Genomic DNA, 22907 nt, shown 5'->3' on the forward strand with positions numbered 1-22907 from the left:
GCTGGGCAATATACTACGTGACTGGGCAATATACTATGTGGCTGGGCAATATACTACGTGACTGGGCAATATACTACGTGACTGGGCAATATACTATGTGGTTGGGCAATATACTACGTGACTGGGCAATATACTACGTGACTGGGCAATATTCTGCGTGGCTGGGCAATATACTACGTGGCTGGGCAATATACTACGTGGCTGGGCAATATACTACTTGGCTGGGCAATATACTACGTGGACATGCATATTCTAGAATACCCGATGCGTTAGAATCGGGCCACCATCTAGTATTATATATGTCCCTTTCTAAGATAGTATATACTATATTTAAATGTATTCGTACTCATGACCTCAGCAAATTGGTAGAGTCACGTGTAGAGCATATCTAATGTCGAGAGTCCTGATTGTGCTCTGACAATACTGTACTGTAATAATCCATTGTGAAACCTGCACTGCTTACATGGCTATTTGCATATCTTTGTTGCCAATACAGTAACCATAGTATCACCAATGCCCTATCACCTTCCTTTTATAATGCTGCCTCTCCTATAAGCTCTGAAAGAAGGATTTATTGATCTGTTACCAACTCTGTCAGTAAGCAATCAAGTGAGGAGTGCTTACCTTGAGAGGCAATTACCAGTCTCCATCTGTATGCAGTGACATATCATTAGGACAGCCAACATTTATTAACAGCCTCATCAAGAAGGAAGAATGGTGATTATATCGGAGTAAAATCTGTGTCTGTGCTGTACTTAAAAGAAAAGCTTTTGTCGGTCACCCAGGAAGAAGACCACCTTGTAGTGCTGGAAATTCATCTTGTGGTAAGAGCTACTTTTTATGCTTTTTATAGGCTTTCTGTGCATTATAGTTATCACCACTACTATACTTTCTTGGTAATTAGTGTACATTAATAAACTACATATTGCATACACCTAAGCTGTCAGAAAACTATATAAAATAATAACAAATGTGCTTTCAGTGTGCTAGGTTAATTTGAGAACCCCCATTTAAGTCTATGATTGCTGTACATACATGGCCACTTCTACTCATAGGGGATAAGGCTGGAGTCACACTAGCGAGTTTTACGGACGTATGAGTGCAGAAAATACGTCCGTAAAACACGCCTAACAAACGTCCCAATTATTCTCTATGCCCCTGCTACTATCTGCCGTATTTTACTGATCAGTATTATACGGCTTTCTACAGCCGTAGAAAATTGCAGCATGCTGCGTTTGTCACTGTATTGCGCAAAAAAAAGCCAATGAAAGTCTATGGAAGCCAGAAAAATACGGATTACACACGGACCAGCAGTGTGACTTGCGAGAAATACGCAGCGGTGTTAGAGAGAAAAGCCGGCAATTCAGTGCGGTGTACAGTAAAATCACACTGACAGCTTACAGTAGAATAGGTAGAATAAATGTGTACACATAGAATAGGTATAAATATATATATATGTCAGTGAGACACATATATGTATATATATTATTACTTCATACAGTGCGAGATTGAATTACCGGCTTTTGCTATCTCCTTCCTAAACCCGACATGATATGAGACATGGCTTACATACAGTAAACCATCTCATATCACCTTTTTTTTTGCATATTCCACACTACTAATGTTAGTAGTGTGTATCTGCAAAATTTGGCCGTTCTAGCTATTAAAGGGTTAAATGGCGGAAAAAATTGGCGTGGGCTCCCGCGCAATTTTCTCCGCCAGAGTAGTAAAGCCAGTGACTGAGGGCAGATATTAATAGCCTGGAGAGGGTCCACGGTTATTGGCCCCCCCCCTGGCTAAAAACATCTGCCCCCAGCCACCCCAGAAAAGGCACATCTGGAAGATACGCCTATTCTGGCACTTGGCTACTCTCTTCCCATTCCCGTGTAGCAGTGGGATATGGGGTAATGAAGGGTTAATGCCACCTTGCTATTGTAAGGTGACATTAAGCCAAATTAATAATGGAGAGGTGTCAATTATGACAACTATCCATTATTAATCCAATACTAGTAAAGGGTTAAAAAAACACAACCACATTATTAAAAATTATTTTAATGAAATAAAAACAAAGGTTGTTGTAATATTTTATTCTACGCTCAATCCAATCACTGAAGACCCTCGATCTGTAACAAAAAAAAATAATAAACCAACAATATACATACCTTCCGCAGATCTGTAACGTCCAACGATGTAAATCCATCTGAAGGGGTTAAAATATTTTGCAGCCACGAACTCTGCTAATGCAGCGTTGTTCCTGGCTGCAAAACCCTGGGGAATGAAGGTAAAGTAGGTCAATGACCTATATTTACATTCATTTGCGGTGAGGCGCCCTCTGCTGGTTGTCCCTAGAAAGCTCCCAGGCTCGAGTTCATATGAGGATAACCAGCAGAGGGCACCTCTTATGAACTCGAGCCTGGGAGCTTTCTAGGAAAGTTCCCACGATCTAGGAACAACCAGCAGAGGGCGCCTCACCGCAAATGAAGGTAAATATAGGTCATTGACCTACTTTACCTTCATTCTCCGGGGTTTTGCAGCAAGGAGCAGCGCTGCATTAGCAGAGCTCCTTGCTGCAAAATATTTTAACCCCTTCAGATGGATTTACATTGTGGGACTTTACAGATCTTCGGAAGGTATGTATATTGTTGTTTGTTTGGTTTTTTTGTTACAGATCGAGGGTCTTCAGTGAGTGGATTGAGCGTAGAATAAAATATTACAACAACCTTTGTGATTTTTTCATTAAAATACTTTTTAATAATGTGTTTGTGTATTTTTTAACCCTTTACTACTATTGGATTAATAATGGATAGGTGTCATAATTGACGCCTCTCCATTATTAATTTGGCTTAATGTCACCTTACAATAGCAAGGTGGCATTAACCCTTCATTACCCCATATCCCACCGCTACACGGGAATGGGAAGAGAGTGGCCAAGTGCCAGAATAGGCGCATCTTCCAGATGTGCCTTTTCTGGGGTGGCTGGGGGCAGATGTTTTTAGCCAGGGGGGGTCAATAACCATGGACCCTCTCCAGGCTATTAATATCTGCCCTCAGTCACTGGCTTTACTACTCTGGCGGAGAAAATTGCGCGGGAGCCCACGCCAATTTTTTCCGCCATTTAACCCTTTAATTTAATAGCTAGAACGGTAAAATTTTGCATATACACACTACTAACATTAGTAGTGTGGATTATGCAAAACAAATGGGGATATGAGATGGTTTACTGTATGTAAACCATGTCTCATATCATGTCGGGTTTAGGAAGGAGATAGCAAAGCCGGTAATTGAATTACCGGCTTTAAAGCTATCTAGCACTGTATGAAGTAATAATATATATACATATATGTGTCTACTGACATATATATATATATATATATATATAGACAGTATATATGTTTTGTTTTTTTTACACATGGATCCCTTGTATAGCCGTATGTTGGTTTTGCAAGCCTGCGAGAAAAACACGCAGTACGGATGCCATACGGATTACATACGGAGGATGCCATGCGCAAAATACGCTGACACACCCTGCCTACGGAGGAGCTACGGACCACTTTTTTGGGGACTTTTCAGCGTATTACGGCCGTAATATACGGATCGTATTGCCTTACGCTGAGTGTGACTCCAGCCTAATAATTAGCACCATGTAGGTCAGGGGTTCAGGGTACAAAGGTTCTCAAGAATAGAGTGGATCCCAGTGGTGCAAATATTGTCAGCTCACCACTCTTGATGATAGAGTACCTCCCTTGCATGGATGGAAGCCCTGAGGCTATGTGCGCACGCTGTGGATTTTGCTGTGGATCCGCAGCGGTTTTGACGCTGTGGATTCACAGCTGTTTTCCCTGAGTTTACAGTACCATGTAAACCTATGTAAAACAAAATCTGCAGTGCACATGCTGCGGAAAAAAACGTGCGGAAACGTAGCGTTGTTTATGCCGCAGCATGTAAATTCTTTGTGCAGCTTCCGCAGCCGTTTACACCTGCTCCTCAATAGGAATCCGCAGGTGTAAAACCGCATGTGAAATCTGCACAAAAAAACGCAAAAAAACGCGGTAAATCCGCGGTAATACCGCAGGTAATCCGCAGTGCGGTTTAGCTGCGGATTAACCAAAATCAGTCTGGAAACATCCACAGGACTTTCCGCAATGTGTGCACGTAGCCTTGGTCTACAGATAAAATAGTCAAATGTTATTAATCCATTTACAAAAATATGCAGAAACGCACACACACAGGTTTAAACACAGGACATCCTAAAGAAAAAACGACATGCTTCGAACATAAGTATATGAAAATGGTTCTTGAATTCAGTACATTAACTGGAAAGTCCAGCCCCAACAGGGGCACATACATGTTCAATTAATAAGCTAGTAGTGAGCAAATCTTCCAAAAAGTGCAGCAATATTGTGCAATATAGAGCAATGTAAACGATAAAATGAAACCAGGCAGTGCAGGCGATCTACGCATTTAATCATCTGCGTCTGTCATACTGAGCTAGGACACCCATCAATCTAATGTTAATAGCTTATTCCAGGAGTGGTCAATTAATTTTCCCGAGGGGTCACATTAGAGACCATGACTGTTGTGGTGGGCTGAACCAATAGGCTGAAATTGATTTTACTCAATATTAGTATTGATAAATTATAGTTATTATATTATTGATGATGATATTAATATTAATTGTATCACTTAATATTGAGCAGAATTAAGTATGCTGACATCTCCATATATATCATTTGAATCCGAGTAAGCCACTTCTGTATAATGTATGAACCCCCCAACAGCGCCTTATATGCGGCATGAGCCCCACACAGCCTCCCCCATATGCAGCATAAGCCCCCCACAGCCTCCCTATACACTGAATGAGGCCCTCATGTGTAGCATGATGCCCCCATAGCCTCCCTATGTGCAGCCTGACGCCCCCATAGCGTCCCCATGTGTAGAATGATGCCCCATAACCTCCCCATGTGCAGCACATCACCCCCATATGCAGCATCATGTGCAGCATGTCATCCCCATATTATTATTATTATTATTATTATTTATTTATATAGCACCATTGATTCCATGGTACTATACATGAGAAAGGGTTACATACAAATTACAGCTATCACTTACAGTAAGCAAACTAACAATTACAGATTGATACAGAGAGGCGAGGACCCTGCTCTTGCGGGTTTACATTCTACAAGATGGTGGGGAAGGAGACAGTAGGTTGAGGGTTGCAGGAGCTCCGGTGTTGGTGAGGCGGTAGCTCCGGTAGTGGTGAGGAGGCAGCGGGGTCAGTGCAAGCTGTAGGCTTTCCTGAAGAGGTGGGTTTTCAGGTTCTGTCTGAAGGATCCGAATGTGGTTGATAGTCGGACGTGTTGGGGCAAAGAATTCCAGAGGATGGGGGATATTTGGGAGAAGTCTTGGAGGCAGTTGGGTGAGGAGCGGATAAGTGTGGAGGAGAGAAGGAGGTCTTGGGAGGACCGGAGATTAAATGAGGGAAGATATCGGGAGATTAGTTCAGAGATATATGGAGGAGACAGGTTGTGGATGGCTTTGTAGGTCAGTATTAGTAATTTTAACTGGATACGCTGAGGGAATGGGAGCCGGTGAAGAGATTTGCAGAGGGGGGAAGCGGAGGAGTAGCGAGGAGAGAGATGAATTAGTCGGGCAGCAGAGTTAAGGATGGACTGGAGAGGTGCAAGGGTGTTAGCAGGGAGGCCGCAGAAAAGGATGTTGCGGTAGTCGAGGCGGGAGATGATAACATGCACAAGCATTTTAGTAGATTGACGGATGAGGAAAGGAAGGATTCTGGAGATATTTTTGAGCTGGAGGCGACAGGAGGTAGAAAGAGCTTGGATGTGCGGGTTGAAGGACAGGGCAGGGTCAAGGGCTACTCCGAAGCAGCGGATTTCCAGTAAGGGGGAAAGCGTGATGTCGTTAATTGTGATAGATAGGTCAGGTAAGGAAGATTTATGAGATAGAGGAAAGATGATGAGTTCAGATTTGTCCACATTGAGTTTGAGGAAGCGAGAGGAGAAGAATGAGGATATGGCTGATAGACACTCCGGGATTCTGGCCAGCAGAGCGGTGACGTCTGGGCCAGAGAGGTAGATCTCAGTGTCATCAGCATAAAGGTGGTACTGGAATCCATGGGACTTTATGAGTTGTCCCAGGCCAAGTATATAAATTGAGAAGAGTAAGGGTCCTAGGACATTGGGGGACTCCAACAGAGAGAGGGTGAGATGAGGAGGTAGTGTGGGAGTGGCAGATGCTGAATGTGTGGTTGGAAAGGTATGAGGAGATGCAGGATAGGGCGAGGTCTTTGATGCCAAAGGAGGAGAGGATCTGTAGTAGGAGGCAGTGGTCAACTGTGTCAAAAGCAGAGAAGAGCAGAAGAGAACTGTGTCAAAAGCAGAGTTCTAGAAGGAGGAGTACAGAGTATTGTCCATTAGCTTTGGCTGTAAGTAGGTCGTTAGTAATTTTGGTCAGGGCTGTCTGAGTGGAATGATGGGGGGAGGAAACCAGATTGTAGATTGTCAAAAAGTAAGTTAGATGAGAGGTGGGAGGAAAGGTCAGCGTAGACGTGCTGCTCCAGGAGTTTGGAAGCGAATGGGAGCAGCGATACTGGGCGATTGCTGGACATAGCAGTTGGATCGAGGGTTGGCCTTTTAAGAATATGTGTGATTGTGGCATGGTTGAAAGTAGAAGGGAAGGTACCAGAAGTTATTGATAGGTTGAGGAGGTGGGCTAGGGATGAGATAAGAGTGGCGGTGAGGTAGGGGAGGAGGTGGGATGGGATGGGGTCGAGCGCACAGGTGGTAAGGTGCGATTTGGAGAGGAGACAATTAAGCCCCCTTCAGTGATGTTGGATAGGGTGGTCATGGGGTTTTGGCATTGGTCTGGTATACATGACTCCCCCATAGCCTCCCTATGTGCAACGTGATGCCCCCTTAGCCTCCCCATGTGCAGCATGTCACCCCCATATGCAGCACCATGTTCAGCATATCACCCCCATATGCAGCACCATGTGCACCATGTCACCCCCCATACACAGCACCATGTCACCCCCATAGGAAGCACCACGTCACCCACATATGTAGCACCATGTGCAGCAAGTCACCCCCATATTCAGCACCATGTGCAGCATGTCACCCCCATAGCCTCCTCATGCTCACCCAAATATCCCATACATATGAAAAGAAAATAACACCACATACTCGCCTCGGTCCTGTTCCCTGGCGCTCTGCTTTTCTCCCTGCCTCCAGTGTGCTGACTCTCCTCAGTACACAGCAGATGCGATGAAATGATGTCATCATGTCAGCTGTTTCACACACTGATAGGTGGAGGACCTCCTCCACCAAAGAAGTCAGTGCACTGAATGCAGACGGAAACAGTGAGCGGGTGGGTGGGCAAAATGCGGCCTGTGGACCTATGGTTTCCAGCCCCATGGCTGTCTCTGTCCACAGATCGGACTGAGACAGCCAGAGGGCCAGATGTGGCCACGGGCCGCAGTTTGCCAGGTGTGGCTTATACTAAAGACAGGCCTTCAGTTTTATAGAATAGATAGTTTTATAGTTGTATTGCAGTTCTGAGCTTGTTAAAGAATGAAACCGTAAGCTGATTGTGAAAATAAAGTTTTGTGCTTCGCTAACAGTAGATGGTATTGTTTTGGTTGTCATGCTAATGTTGCAATACACAGTTAAATACACTGTGCTAATGTTGCAATACACAGTTAAATACACTGCACACTCAGTGGCTCACATTTCAGGTTTCTTCACTATTATGAAAGCTTCTAATTATGAAAATAATTACTCTTAGGCATAAGTGTCCAAACTTAGCTGTGAAATAAAGAATATATTGGATAAAAGTATTAGCTTAAGGCCGGGGTCACACTTGGGAGTGCAATGCGAGAAACTGACGCGAGTGTCTAGCATCAATACCTGGCACTGCCGCCGGCACTGAGGACCAGAGCGTGCGGCTGCATGTATCTCTATGTAGCTGAACTCTCCTGTCCCTAGTGCTGGCAGCAGTGCCAGGTATTGATGTGTGGTGCCCCAGGGTCCTGGTCGTCACAGTGGTATTGCTTTCCTCCAGGGGAGAGTGATGCTACATCTGGAGGCAAGAAAGGATAACTGCATCCAGGTATCAGAAACATGCAACACATTCATACTCCAGGCCACCAGGGGGAGCTTCTGATTACTAGGTGACTCCCCATATATATATATAACTGGTAGTCTGTAGGGAAAGTCAGTCAGTTCCTGGACACAGTCAGTCCTTCAGGGAAGCTGTTCCTGGCAGGAGCGAATTCCTGTCAGAGGACAGAGGAGAGGGTCCACGGAGCTGTGCATGCCCTCAGAGCAGCAGCTCCCAGAAAGAGACATTTTGAAGGCAGAATTGTATTGCAGCGAGCGTGAAGGAGAGCAAAGCAAAGGAGAGGATACCAGAAGGGGACCAGCCCCGAACAGGCTGCCTCCTTCTGAGGCACAGAACACCGGTAGCCAGAACACCGAGGTAGTAAGGACCTCTATGCCTTACTTCAGAGACCGGCAGGACAGCTAATTGCATGTTACCTGTCCACACCTACACCCAGGAGGCACGGTGGCACCCCTCAGAGGCCGGGGCGTGCTAGAGTCCCTATAAACAGCCTCAAGCCACCAGTCATACGGGTTTTGTCCTATCCGACTACGGGGGACAGAGAGCGAGACCCCACATCTATGAGGCCCTTATTTGATGCTTATGCAGGAAGGGACTACACCACTACAGTGCAAGGGAAGGCTATTGATTTCCACCTAGACAAGGGGACTCTGGACTTGCCTCCAAAGCGGCCGGACTCTGCTTGCTCTGTGGTCTGGTGCTCTGGACTGTGGATGCTGAAGTCTTCAGTAAAGGTAAAGAGACTGCAACCTTGTGTCCTCGTTCTTCTCTGCGCCTCTCACCATTCTACCATCTACACACCGGGAGCCCTGGGGATATACTTCAACTGTGGGAAGGTATACCATCTAGCAGCCATAACATCACCCCAGCGGACCCCTTAAAGCAGCGTCGGTCACCCTGACCGAATACCACAGGTGGCGTCACTAACATAAACTTTATCCCTTTAAAGACCTTTCCCTTTTATACGGATGTCCCAGGGCCATGGACCGGGTCAGCCACCGTGACATGCCCCCCTTGAGAGGCTCGTGTGTGTTTCTTGCATTGCACTCGCAAGTGTGACCCCGGCCTTTGATTAATTTGCTTTATCGTAAAGGATATAGTAATTTTTTCTGAATTAAAAAAGCTCATTCAAGAAATCAACAGGATTATTTAGGTAGGGAATAATGGCCACTACTGTGGTGTGTTACACCCATTTGGTTTAGTCAAAAAATTTTCCATACTAAAGTATTGAGAGTGACTTAAAGAATCCCTCCTATTAACTTTTTTTATTACTAAATCTGGATATATGTGTATGTAGTGTAGTATGTATGTGTTAATATACTTGCCTACCACAGCTTCCTCCAGTATCCAGCGCTATTCTGCTCTTCAGACTCCCTGCTGGCTATGAGTGAGACGGAAGTTGCTTTCACAATGTAAGTTTATGGAGCCCCGTTCTGACGCTTCATAGACTTACATCGTAAAATCCACTTCCTGGTCAATCAATCGGATTTTAGTGTGACTTCACTGAAAATAGAAGTGGAGCAGCGCTGGACCCTGGAGAAGACAGATGTGAGTGTATCAACACAAGATTGCTCTTAGTGGCAAAATATTCTTGTAGTTGTGATACCTTTTAATGGCTATCAACAATAAAATAAATGATGTTATAAAGCAAGCTTTTGAGACTTCTTAGGTGTCTTCATCAGGCATAGTATATACCAAGCTTTTGAGACTTGTTAGGTCTCTTCATCAGTCATGACTTTGCGGGTGATCGCGGGTCACCGGTGGGTTGGCATGACAACCAGAGGTCTCCTGGAGACCTCTATGGTTGTCACTGCCGGCTTGCTGTGAGCGCCGCCCAGTGGTCAGCGCTCAAAGCAAGTGAGTAATTCAGCTACATGTATATAGGTGATCTGATCATCACCTATATGTAGCTGAGCCGATTGGGTTATGGCAGCTTCTAGCTTCACATGGAGACTATTGAAGCATGCCAAAAGTTAAAAACAAAGTTTTTGAAAATATAAAAAAAAATAAAAAATTAAAAGTTCAAATCACCCCTCTTTGGCCTCATTCAAAATAAAACAATAAAAAAAATCAAACATACACATATTTGGTATCTCCACGTTAAGAATTTCCCGATCTATCAAAGAAAAAAAGGATTAACCTGATCGCTAAACGGTGTAGCAAGAATATAGTCAAAACGCCAGAATTCTTATTTTTTGGTCGCCGCGACATTGCATTATAAATGCAATAACGGGTGATCAAAAGATTGTATTTGCACCAAATTGGTATAATTAAAAACAGCTCGGCATGCAAACAATAAGCCCTCTCCCAACCCCAGATCATGAAAAATGGAGACGCTATGGTATCAGAAAGTGGCGCACTTTATTTATATATTTTAACAAAGTTTGGAATTTGTTTTCACCACTTAGGCCAGGATCACACATACACGAGATACGGCCGAGTCTCACAGGTGAAAACCCAGCTCTGGCACCGGCACTCCGGAGCGGAGCGTGCAGCCGCACAGCAATACATGGAGCTGCATGCTCCGCTCCGGAGTGCCGGCGCCAGAGCACTCCGGAAAGGATGTGTGATCCCGGCCTTAGATAAAAAAGAACCTAGGCATGTTTGTTTTCTAACAACTAGTAATGACCTGGAGAATCATAATGACAGGTCAGTTTAGCATTTGGTGCACCTAGTAAAAAGCCAAACAAAAAAAAAGTGTGGGATTGCACTTTTTTTTTTTGCAATTTCACAGCACTTGGAATTTTTTTCCTGTTTTCCAGTACATAACATGGTAAAACCAATAATGTTGTTCAAAAGTACAACTCGTCCCGCAAAAAACAAGTCCTCACATGGCCATATCGACAGAAAAGTAAAAAAAGTTATGGCTCTGGGAAGGAGGGGAGCGAGAAATGAAAACGCAAAAACGAAAATACCTCTGGGGGTTAAGGGGTTAAAGTCAACACTGTCAGTATAACACTATGTGGCATGAGGACAAACAAAAAACTTACCAGCTTTCTGTCTAAGAGACCATTTAACGTTACCCCTGACTGTAAAAAAACACTTTTTGTTTTCCTCCAAGCATACTATTGCTACACTAACTAATATGTAAGAGATAGCCTTCATTCACTAGCTGTTTTCAGCTGCAGCCTTTAAAGGGGTTTCTCGGTGCTTTTATTTTGATAACCAATCCTTCGGATAGATCACTGTTGTCTGCCCCCCAGCACCCCCACCCAATAGCTGTAATTATCTCTGGCAGTATTAGGATATAAACAGTTTATGGAGCAGAACCATGCAGCTTGGGAGTACTGCCAGATACTCCTTTTCTTTCCATTGAAGGTCATCTACAGTACATGGCATTGGACACTAGACACGGTATAGAGCTGCACTATACTGTGCAGTACACTGTTTTTATCCAGATGCTGCTAGAGGTGAGAACAGCTGGTCAGTAATCAGTGGGGGCAGATTTCAGACCCCAATTGATTTTACTTTTTATCAATCAAAAAGTAATAAACAACACCATTTATACATGAGGGAAAACTTCAGGGGCTTCATAAAAGACCATAGATATGTAGATGTTGCATTGCTGTGCTATTTTACAGTATAATTGTATCATAAAGAATGTCATAAAAGATAATATTACCAGACAGACCACTTATATATTGCTCATATGATGTCTCTAACAAGCTCCTTTGAAAGAATGCAGCATTCAAGACATCTTGGTAACAGTATGGATAAGCAATGGGAAGCTGAAAGGCGAGGAGCCAAGAGAGCAGAAGCAAGGCTCAACAATGGCATTCAAGAAATTGAGGAAGCTCAGCATTACCATATGAATAGCATGACAAAAGAGCAAAAACGATTACAGAAAGATCTCATCAGGATCAAGCAAGGTCTGAATTTCAAATGCTCTGATTTTTTTTTATTCAGTTTGTTTTGCTTTAGATGTGCTCATGAAAGAAAGTCCAAAAGTTATTGCCCAATTCATCAAAGCTTTTAAGCCACAAATGTAGTGAATAAACCATATAAATAAAGCCGCAAAATTTTGTAGAAACTCGTAGTTGTGCTAACATTCTTCAGCTTTTAGCATTTTCACACCAATTTCTGCCAGCTCTGACTGAAATGAGATTTCTGATGTAGCACAAAGAGGTGCACCCAACTCGTCAGAAGCTCCACAGTCAGACTCCGCCATGTCCCCTCATCAAGACCAGTGAGAAAATTGCTGGTATGGTGAAATGGGGCCTATATGGTTTAATATTTTTTCTAAGCATTAACTTAAGAATTTTGGAGAAGTGCTTGAAGTTGGGATATATGTTTGCCAATGTATTTAGTATATTAAAGGGGCTGTCCACTATCAGAAAATGCGCTTCTATAAGCTATGATAGCTAGTAAAAATTTTTGCATTACTTGGCTCCAACACTCCAAGGCTGTGTCCTGGGCTTTTGTCCTGGGCTTTTGATGTTTGTTTGCTTTGGTAACATCACTTCACCAGCTGAGTTCAGCAGCTCTGCCCATGTACAAGGCACAAGCTACTGAGCTCACTAAATAGAGACAACCCCTTTAAAATTTACATTTAATAATCAATTTGTTTATTATGTTCCAGCTACTGCAAAGAAAGCCACAAATGTTAAAAACAATCAGAAAACAGAAACTCCACAAACACAAGCAACAATTGCAGGAAAGAGGTGAGATTAAACTTCATAACATATATGTTATTTATATGCTGTAAATGCACTAGAAGTGCCAAACCAGTTCTTCCACATAATGATTTGTAACAATTAGTGAGGGGCTAACCCGTGGATCTTCAGGTCAGGTGAAATTCGGCAGAACATGTAAAAAAAAATTTGGTTCGGATACCAGAACAGTACCCAAACCCAAACACGAACCCGGACCCTATTTAGATGAATGCAGTTCCCGAACAACCGTTACTTGATATACTGTCATTTGCATGACAGCGCAGCAAACACAGGCTCTGATTGGCGGTAAGATCATTTCTGCCGGTAATAGAGTTGCGGTTCCCACACTGTCAGATGACAGCGTGAGCCATCAGCTGTGACCCATGATAAAAAGGTTACCTCCGGTCACAGACGTTGGCTGATGAGGGGGTACTACTCCCATCTGCCTATGCCTGCTGTCGATAACAGCGAGAGCAGGCATAGGCAGATGGGAGTATTCATCATCCAGCGCCTGTGCTATAAATAAATAAATAAAAAATTATGCAGGGTCTCGTCTAATACAGCTAATTATAGTTTGTATTAGCAGGTTCAAATTTTAAGGTACAGATTGATTCACTTGCTTCTTTACCCAGACAAATTGCTGTAATTTCTAAAAGAGACAATCCATCACACTGAAAATTAGACTGTACATACTTTTATTTATGAGAAACTGATGTTTTAAAGCAGGTGTTGAAAATGTCCACTGTTTGAATCAAAGCACACCTGCTTGCCCCGTTCCATACTGTTGAATGTATTCCACAGGACATCTGGGGTCATAGCCTGAATTTCTCGCTGTGTTCTCTAGGAGTGCCTGTAATATTTGTGGCTTTTTACTGTACACCTGATGCTTCAAATGTTCCCAACGGTAAAAATACGGCAATAACTAATTTCTTTCTCTCATTTGGACCCATTCTATTCCTGAACAACAGTGACTCTGTACGGGTGAATATGATCTTTCGTGACACTCATTGACATTAACACACGCCTATCTCCTGGGAAAGCCTGTTCAACGATTTATGTGGAGATCCCAGAAGTCGATGTTTCATATCTTAAATTGTTTCCGAAGACATTTTCGGATGTCCTCTGTCATGCCTAACCAATAATTTTACTGCCCATTACAGCTTATTCACCAATGACATGATTTCAACCTCGAAATTTCTTTAGAAACTTACTTTGCATCTCTTTGTTACCGCAATTTTTCTCGGTATAGTATTGAGTATATTACCCTGTTTTTTTATGGCAATTTTAACAAAAGAAAGAAACTCCATAAACTCCTGATAATACACCCTAAACCTCGCTGGTATTTTCAAGTGAAAAAGAAACAGAATAGTTAGCAATCAGTTTTCAGTTACCTGACCAGGCCACATTTTTTAACTGCTTAAAGGGAACCTGTCACCCCCAAAACGGAAAATGAGCTAAGCTCACCGGCATCAGGGGCTTATCTACAACATTCTGGAAGCTATGGTTAGGGTGGGGGCTAGGCTTAGGGTTGTGGTTGTGGCTAGGGTTAGAGTTGGGGCTAGGATTAGGGTTGGGGCTATGGTTAGGGTTCTGTTGGGGTTAGTGTTGTGTTGGGGTTAGGGTTATGTTGGTGTTACAGTTAGGGTTACGGATGTGTTGGGGTTATGATGGTGGTGTTTGTTAGGGTGTTTTGGGTTTAGAGTTGGGGTTGGGGTTATGGTTGGTATTAGGGTTAGGGGTGTGTTGGGGTTAGGATTGGGGTTAGGGTTGGAATTAGGATTGTTTTTTTTCACTGTTTAGGCACATTAGGGGGTCTCCAAATGCATCATGGTGTCTGCCATCGATTACAATCAATTTTGTGTTCAAAAAGTAAAACGGTGCTCCCTCACTTCTGAGCCCTGCTATGAGCCCAAACAGTAGCTTTCCCCCACGTACGGGGTATCGGCTGTTAAATAAATGGTTAATCTTCATCTTATAATATCAGAAAAATAACAGAAAAACAAGTATTGTGCAATGTTATCATCTGAGTCTCTTTTAGCACGATTTCTAGGACATTCCACATAGCAGTGGTCAATAATTCCCAGAAATTGTCAAGGACATCTTGTTGTTTTTGTCCAGATTAACGATATGTGTCTGTTTTTGTCTGAATCCACCCAAAAACTCAGGAGAAACTGCACAACACATTTTGTGGTCCATTTTCTCCTGATACCCTTGCAAAAATGGCAACGTTTGGGTCTAAAGTAATTTTTTTGTGAAAAAATTTAAATGTTAATTTTTTTCCTTCCACATTGCTTTAGTTTTCGTGAAACATCTGAAGGGTTAATACATTTCTTGAATGTGGTTTTGCGCACCTGGAGGGGTGCAGTTTTTAGAATGGTGTTACTTTGGGGTATTTTCTGTCAAATTAACTCCCCAAAGTCACTTCAAATGTGAGGTGGTCCCTATAAAATGTTTTTTTAAATTTAGTTGGAAAAATGAGAAATCGCTGGTCAACTTTTAACCCTTATAACATCTTTAAAAAAAAATTTGTTTCCAAAATTGTGCTGATGTAAAGTTGACATGTGGGAAATGTTATTTATTAACTATTTTGTGTCACATACCTCTCTGATTTAAGGGCACAAAAATAAAAAATTTGTAAAAGTGCTAAATGCTTCAAAATTTTTTGCCAAACTTGTTTTTTCATAAATAAACGCAAGTCATATCAAAGAAATGTTACCACTAACATGACGTATAATATGTCACGAATAAACAGTCTCAGAATCAGTCAAATCCGTTGCTCCAAAATTTTTTAAAATGCTTCTAAAATGTTTGCCTTTCTAACATCCTAAAAAAAAAAAGACATTTAAAAACGGATGTTGAAACAAAGGTGACATATGGCAAAACAAAATTCACAAAATGTGTTATTTTTATCAATGCAAATCATATCAACCTACATTTGACACAAACATAAGGTACAATGTCAGAAAAACAATCTCAGAATGTCTGAAGAAGTGTTCCTTAGCTATAACCTCATAAAGTGACAGTGATCAGAATTGTAAAAAATTGGCTTGGTCATGAAGGTCAAAATTGTCTCGGTCACTAAGAGGTTAAAACTGACCATCATCACTTTATGTGGCAATAACTCTGGGACACTTGTCCAGTGATTCTGACATTGTTTTTGTGACATTGTACTTTATGTTTGTGGTAAATGTAGGTTGATATGATTTGCATTTATAAAAATAACACATTTTGTGAAAAAAACATTTTTATGACTTTAAAACAAAGACACAACATACAAAATAATTCATAAATAACATTTACTATATGTCACCTTTATATCAGCATCAGTTTTTAAATGTCTTTTTGTTCGGATGTTGGAAAGGTAAACATTTTGGAAGCATTTTTTATTTTTTGAGCAAAAGTTATAAAACCTATTTTTCAGGAACACTTCACTTTTGAAGTTACTTTGATGGGCTTATATATCAAAGAACCCCAAGACAAAGCCCAATTTTAAAAATTGCACCCATCAAGGTTTTCAACTCCACATTTAGGAATTAAGTTAACTCTGCAGGTGTTTCACTTGAATTAACTCAAAATGGAAGGAAAAAAATTGAAATTTTTTTCTACTGAAATGTTGTTTTAGCCCAGAATTTTCACTTTCACTAAGGTAAAAGGAGAAAATGGGCCTCAAAATTTGTTGTGCAATTTCTACTGAGTACACCAATACCACATAGGTCATCAGAAACTGTTTGGGCACATAGCAGGGCTTGGAAAGGAAGGATTGCTCTTTGACCTTTGGAGCTCAATTTTGGTTAAAATAGATTCAAAGCACCATGTTGCATTTTTAGAGCCTCTGAGATGCCAAAACAACAGAAACCCTTCACAAGTAATCCTATTTTGGAGTCCATACTTATCAAAGAATATATCTCGAATTGTAGAGAGCATCTTGAACACAAAGGCACTTCACAGAATTTTAGAACATTTTGGGGTGAAAATAAATAATTCCTTTTTTCCAGTAAAATATTATATAATCCCCAAATTTTTCATTTCATTTTCACAAAAGTAACAGGAGAAAAAAAAGCACAATTTGTTGCAAAATGTGCAATACATTATATGTGGTCAGAAATTGCTGCTCCAACATACGGCGGGGCTAAAATGGTTTGTGGGTATCATATCATATTAGCAGAGGGGAAACAAATTAAAATAATATATTTCCAGCTCCTGGTAAAATTTCTTAGAACTTTATTCCATCATAGATTAAAAAGTATCACTTTGATACAAAGCAGAAATGCTTTCCATTTTTTTCCCATCGTCAAATGAATATTTGGATCATGATTTCCCCGCTCAGTAGACTATGACAATTGGTGAGCTGGCATCATTTTATCTACTTACCACATTAGCAGAGCCCTGAAGTGGCAAAAATAGGAGAGGCCACAAAAAGTGAAGCTAGTTTTAAAACAATACACTTTAATGAATTCATCAGGGGGTGTGGTGAGCATTTTTACTCCACAGGCGTTTCACAAATTGTTAGACCATTGAGCAATAAGGATAAAAAAAATGACATTTCATTCTGCTAAAATGTTGTTTTTGCCACAGATGTTTCATTTTCACACAATGTAATAATAGAAAATGGACATCACAATTTCTAACAAAACTGATCCCAATCATGGCAATACCCCATATTCCTGGTGCCATTTGCAGAACCCCTGAGGTACCAGAACGGCAGAACATCCCTACAAGTGATCCTATTTTGGAAATTACGCTACCCAGTGAATTTATCCTCTCATATAGGAACTATTTTGGCACAACAGATCTTGAATTTTTGTGCCAATACATTGTACTTAGCTTGTGTTTGTGGAATCAAGCAACTTATAAATTAAGTAGTCGCGTCCCATGACCGCCATGCCAAATATGTGGATGTTAACTGCTTTCTGGGCAGGGCCATTTAGCTTTGGGAGATTGGTTTTTGCTGGATTTTTTTGTACCAGGCTGCTTTTCCAGAGTCTTTATGCAAGCATTAATATGGAAACTCCCGATTGAAACTTTTATGGGTGACAGATCTGCGCGATAGTTTGTTCTTTATGAGATGAGTTGACATTTATAGGTACCACTTCAGGGCAAATAACATTTTATTGCTTTTTGCTGTTTAAAATACTGTTTTTTATTTTAAATCTATTTTATTGTGTCTTGTGTACCACTATCATTCTAGCGAGATACAAGTTATGATTAATATATACTTTGGTTATTTTTTTTGTCTTTTGTATAAGAAGTCAGTTGGCAGCTTCTTCTGAAGGACCAGTCATGGCATCTGGCTCATCTATGACTCTACAAATGCGTATAAATGACTTCATGGATGGTGTAAAGAAGGGAAAGGAAGAAAATCTTCAGAGAATTGAATTGCCACTTCCTGGAACAGTTATAACAGATACAAAAACCTCTCCGGCTAGGAGATCCAGTATTGTTTCAGTAACTGGAGATGTTGTGTCTAAGGAAGATCTGCCAGGAAAATCATCTGGTCTTCTGTCTACTACAAAAGATAAAGCATTTGGCTCAGTAAACCCACCATTTCTTAGGCAGAGGCGAGGGTCTCTTTTCAAGGACAGGGCAGCAATTGATGAAGAAATATATGCCCCGGATGGGGGTCTCCGTACTCTACACACAATGCCTGACTTTATGGCTTCTCTGGAGGAAGCCAAAAATGCCAGATATATTAGACACAGAGTCAAACCAGAGTTTGAAAAAGAACTGAGTGTTGGTGAAATATTCATAAAGGAGGATAGCAATGGTTTCCCCAATGAATGTGAAATGGACAATGCTAATAAAACTTTTTAAATTAGGTTTAATTTGTTGATTACCAGACATTATAAATCAGGACCTTTGATCAATTAAATATACCTTGACAATAAAGATCCTTGAGTACATGCAGCATTGTATGTTTATATTGTAAGTTCTAAAAAGTAATAGGCAAATTCATTTATCATTGTGTCTCATTTTCAGTAAGCGATTGTTTTTTTTTGTGCCCTACATTGGTTAAATGCTTCAATTTGGGTTGTAATGCATCGCACCATTATTTATCACACAAGTATGCGTGTATATCATTTGGTTGGTGAATCTAGGTTATACATTGAATAGTTGCTCTCTTTAGTGTGATGTCACTCCCAGAAGAAGGCAGAAGCTGAAATGTACCTCAGGGTTTTTCCTTGGGTTTTGGCACCACATTCCTTCACAGATACGGTGTTATAATCTGTTTCTATCTTAGATTGATTTTTATATATGTCATCCAATGATCTTATTCAAGAATGGCAAATTAATGTCACTAAAATTGCAATCAGGTATTTCAATTGATAGCATGTTTATATCTACCTGTTAGTTAATTCTATCGTGGGATAGTGATGCCACCTAGTGGTTTCCCTCTTCTTTTTATGTGTTTTTAACCAGTTTTGTGATTTTTCAATAAATAAATGTGATATTATTGCTCATAAATGTAACTCTCTAGTACACTTTTTTCTTTTATGTCATTTTGTGTATTGAACTTACTACTTTGTCCAGGTGGAATGGTCTTTTTGACATACCTATTTGTGTGTCTTTTTGTATTTGTGATGTGATTGCAGACAATTTTGCTAATTATATCTGCTGTGTATTTTCACAGATTTCTGTCTCTGTCACCATGGACTACAAAGCCAGGGATACATCTTGACAGTCTAAATTTTCTAAGTTTTTTAATAGTGGGTCTTTACTGATGTGGTCTGAGCACTAGAGGAATGTTAGCGAACTCCAAGAGTCTATAAAACGTTTAGTTCAGATGCGCTTAGAGTATGGTGCAATAAAGCAATTCTGGAACACTATTTGAGCAAGCAAATGGTCTCAGAATACAGATCTTCCCCTCTTTTTCAGTCGATGATGAAAGTTTTGTTACCAAGTGGGAGGAAATCTATACCAAGGTCTCCCTAAAATGTATAGAATTATTGATTAATCATAACCAACAAGTGATCCTGAGCCTGGAGAAAGAACTAAATGAGGCAAATGCTGACTTAAAAGAGATGATTTCTCCAGATGTAATGACCTACTTCAGCAGTCAAGTAGAATTATGCTGTGAGGAATGAGAGAAATGTATTCATGAGACCCAATCCAAAAAATTATTATGTGACTTGAGAGCTTATCAACAAAAAATAGATATACAGATGGTGATGACAAATGGTACAAACCAGGAATAGAAGATCAGAATCTATTTCCTCTGCTTCCTCAGCTGGAGATAATTCAGATGCTTCCCATGCATTATATGTCTCTATGAATACTGGCTGGGTAATAAAAATAACAACTCAAACAAAGAATGAATATCAATCTGGTGCCTCTATGGTTATCAATTTGTCCGACTACTTTTTATCTGATACTGATCTGTCTGTATTATACAGGGTTCTCACTTTCTCACCAAGTTCAGGCTTGAACCCATTATTAGCAATAAAGGATCTCCACATCTTAGCAAAATCTTTAATATTTAAAAAGTGGTTCCACAATCAGGAGTTACAGAGGATGTTCCTAACTCCCATGGAAAAACTGGTTCTGCAGACCTTAAAACATTTATCCAAAGAGCAAGAGGTTACATCATTAGGTAAGATACCATCTTTTCTCCATCACAGATCTCAGAGGTTTCCACCCTTGACCGCATGTCCCAGCATTGAAATATTTGTCCAATTAGTTTTGGAAGAATTTTAAAATATCACTACTGGAATTTATATGGACAATTTGACTACTGTAGAACATGCAAGTATTAACAAATTGAACAAAATTCAAGGTATCATTAATTATTAAGCCTGCAGACAGGGGTGGAAACATTGTGATCTGGCCATGCAAAATGTGAGAGGCAGATGCTCGTCGTCAACTGTGGGATGGCCAATGCTCTAGGAAATTGACATTTAACACCTTTTTCTCATATTGTGACTCACTATCTAAAATTTTGGAGAAAGCTTGTGAGAAAAAGCTAATCTCCAAGCAATTACGTGAGGCAATAACAGTACTTGAGCCTAAAGTCTCCACATTATACTTACTTCCTAGGTACATAAAAATCTTGAGATACCACCTGGCAGGCCAATTCTTTCAGGGGTTGGGAGCTTCCTGGAAAATATATGTAAATCATTGATACATTGCTGAAATCAATGGTAGAAACACTGGCATAGGTACACTCATGACAAGACAGATTTTCGATGAAAAAAATCGATTTGATGCATGTGGATGAAGGTGCGATAATGGTGACGTGCAACGTTGAATCGCTTTATGCTAGCTTCCATCACCATGACGGCTTCTGTGCAGTGTCCTATGATTTGTCCTTGACCAGTATGATGGTGGAAGAAGTTGACTTTGTCTTACAGTTGTTGGATTTTGCTCTGACACATCATTTTTTCTTTTTTGCAAACATCCATGGGAGTGGCATTTGCGCAGTTCTATGCTAATCTGTTCGTGGGGCTGTGGGATATGGACCTGGTTCTGTCAGATTGATACTCATCAATGGACCTCATCCCCTTCTGGCCATGGTATATTGACGAAGTGCTAGGTGTCGAGTTCCCGCCGCTGCACAGGGGGAATCTCAAACCACCTCCGCTGCGGTCTCCCATTCTTCTTCAGCCGCAGTGGAGCCTGCTCAGCGGAGATGTCGGTCCCAGCGTCTGGCTCAGGCAGTTACTGTGCACTTGATCTTCCAGGCTCAGCCATTGTAACTAGCACTGTTCTGCGGCGAGCAGATACTCCTGGGACTAAGTCCTGCTTTTCCGCTACGGAGCATGTCAAAGGGATGACCTCTCATTGGGGGTCGGGGGTCACATGCTCAGGTCCTGAAGCAGTTCCTATTGGACCACTAGGAAGGTCCTGGAGAGTTTTCTCTATTAAAGGTTTGCATGGCCGCACGGCCATGTGCTAGTATCAACTTATGTTTATGAGCTTAGCTACCTTGTGGTCTGTGTCAGCATGTGCTCAGGGTCGGCTTTATAGCCACTAGAATTCCGGCACCACTGGAGAGGAGTTTGTGTGTGTGAATTTAGGGCTGGCGTATAGCCACTAGAATTCCGGCACCTCCGGAGAGGAGTTATTTGTGTGCTTGTGCTGACTGTATGACCACTGTATGCTATCAGCTCTGTTAGTGAGCTGTAATCCTCTGTGAGGTTAACAGGGCACAGTGTTATCCCAATCCCGGCGACTCTGTGAAGCAACAGAGTTCACTCCTATACAGACCGGGTGACGGAACCCGTGTCTATTCAGGCGTTGTACCGCCATATAGTGGCGCCATTTACTAGCAGCAGGTTCCACTCCTGCACGGTGGACCGTGGGCTGCGAACGCACCTATATTATCTCAATTATTTACTTGGTGCGTTCTGCCAGCCCTAACACAATGTATTTTTGATTTGGCAGAGAAATTCCATGGAAATGGAAACTTTTTTTCTACCGCTAAATGATAATTTGAGTATGTCTTACATACAAATTTAGTGATACCAGCATTGACTTTCTGGATGAGACAATGATGGTGATAGATATGGTATGTTACAGACTGATCTTTTCCGCAAGGAGACCTCTGTGAATGCGATTCTTCACATCTCATCATCATATCCTCCACATGTAATTAATGAGGTGCCCAATGGCCAATTCCTAAGAATACTCCACTGACATTGATTATCAGAGGAGAACACGGCTACAGTAACCGCTCTATCAGACAAGCTTACAACAGGGCTAAGAACTCTAGGCTCCACAATCTTGTCATGTGGATACAAAAATTAGAATGATTACACAGCATCATTTTCAATGGAATTCAATGAAGCAAAGTATGAGTAAATATTGTCCCATATTGTTAGCTGATAAAACTGTTAAACAATACTTGCCAGTCCAACCAAGTATTACAGCACAATGTAGTGCAGGAGTCTGTACTCACTCAGCTACGGTTAAGGTAGGCACAGGAAGCAATACTGTTGAAATGTCCAGGCAAGTTTATTAAAAACTTCATAAACCGCTCTGGATAGCCATAACAAATGAACAACCTTTTCCGGCAAAACGAGAAAAGCAAACAGAAAAATAAAACAGTCCATATAGTACTGCGGATCTGCCCACTCAGGTCAGTGTCTTTGGCACACACACACACTGAAGGTCTCCACACCT

General features: G+C 41.3%; 1 protein-coding gene across 2 annotated transcripts; it reads left to right on the forward strand.

The window, feature by feature from the left end:
• The first annotated feature begins 560 nt into the window (after positions 1–560).
• Positions 561–19417, forward strand: CCDC190 (coiled-coil domain containing 190). 2 transcript variants are annotated; one of them, XM_069737192.1, is made up of 4 exons: positions 561–824; positions 11806–12008; positions 12719–12800; positions 18041–19417. In XM_069737192.1, the coding sequence occupies exons 2-4, from the start codon at positions 11819–11821 to the stop codon at positions 18600–18602; spliced, it is 834 nt and encodes a 277-aa protein (XP_069593293.1). In that variant the 5' UTR covers positions 561–824; positions 11806–11818; the 3' UTR covers positions 18603–19417. The 2 variants fall into 2 exon arrangements, with proteins under 2 accessions (XP_069593293.1, XP_069593292.1); XM_069737191.1 differs by having other exon boundaries at positions 582–824; positions 18038–19288.
• Positions 19418–22907: the final 3490 nt, after the last annotated feature.

The sequence above is a fragment of the Ranitomeya imitator genome, chromosome 8 (genome assembly GCF_032444005.1).
Source record: "Ranitomeya imitator isolate aRanImi1 chromosome 8, aRanImi1.pri, whole genome shotgun sequence".
NCBI lineage: Eukaryota > Metazoa > Chordata > Amphibia > Anura > Dendrobatidae > Ranitomeya > Ranitomeya imitator.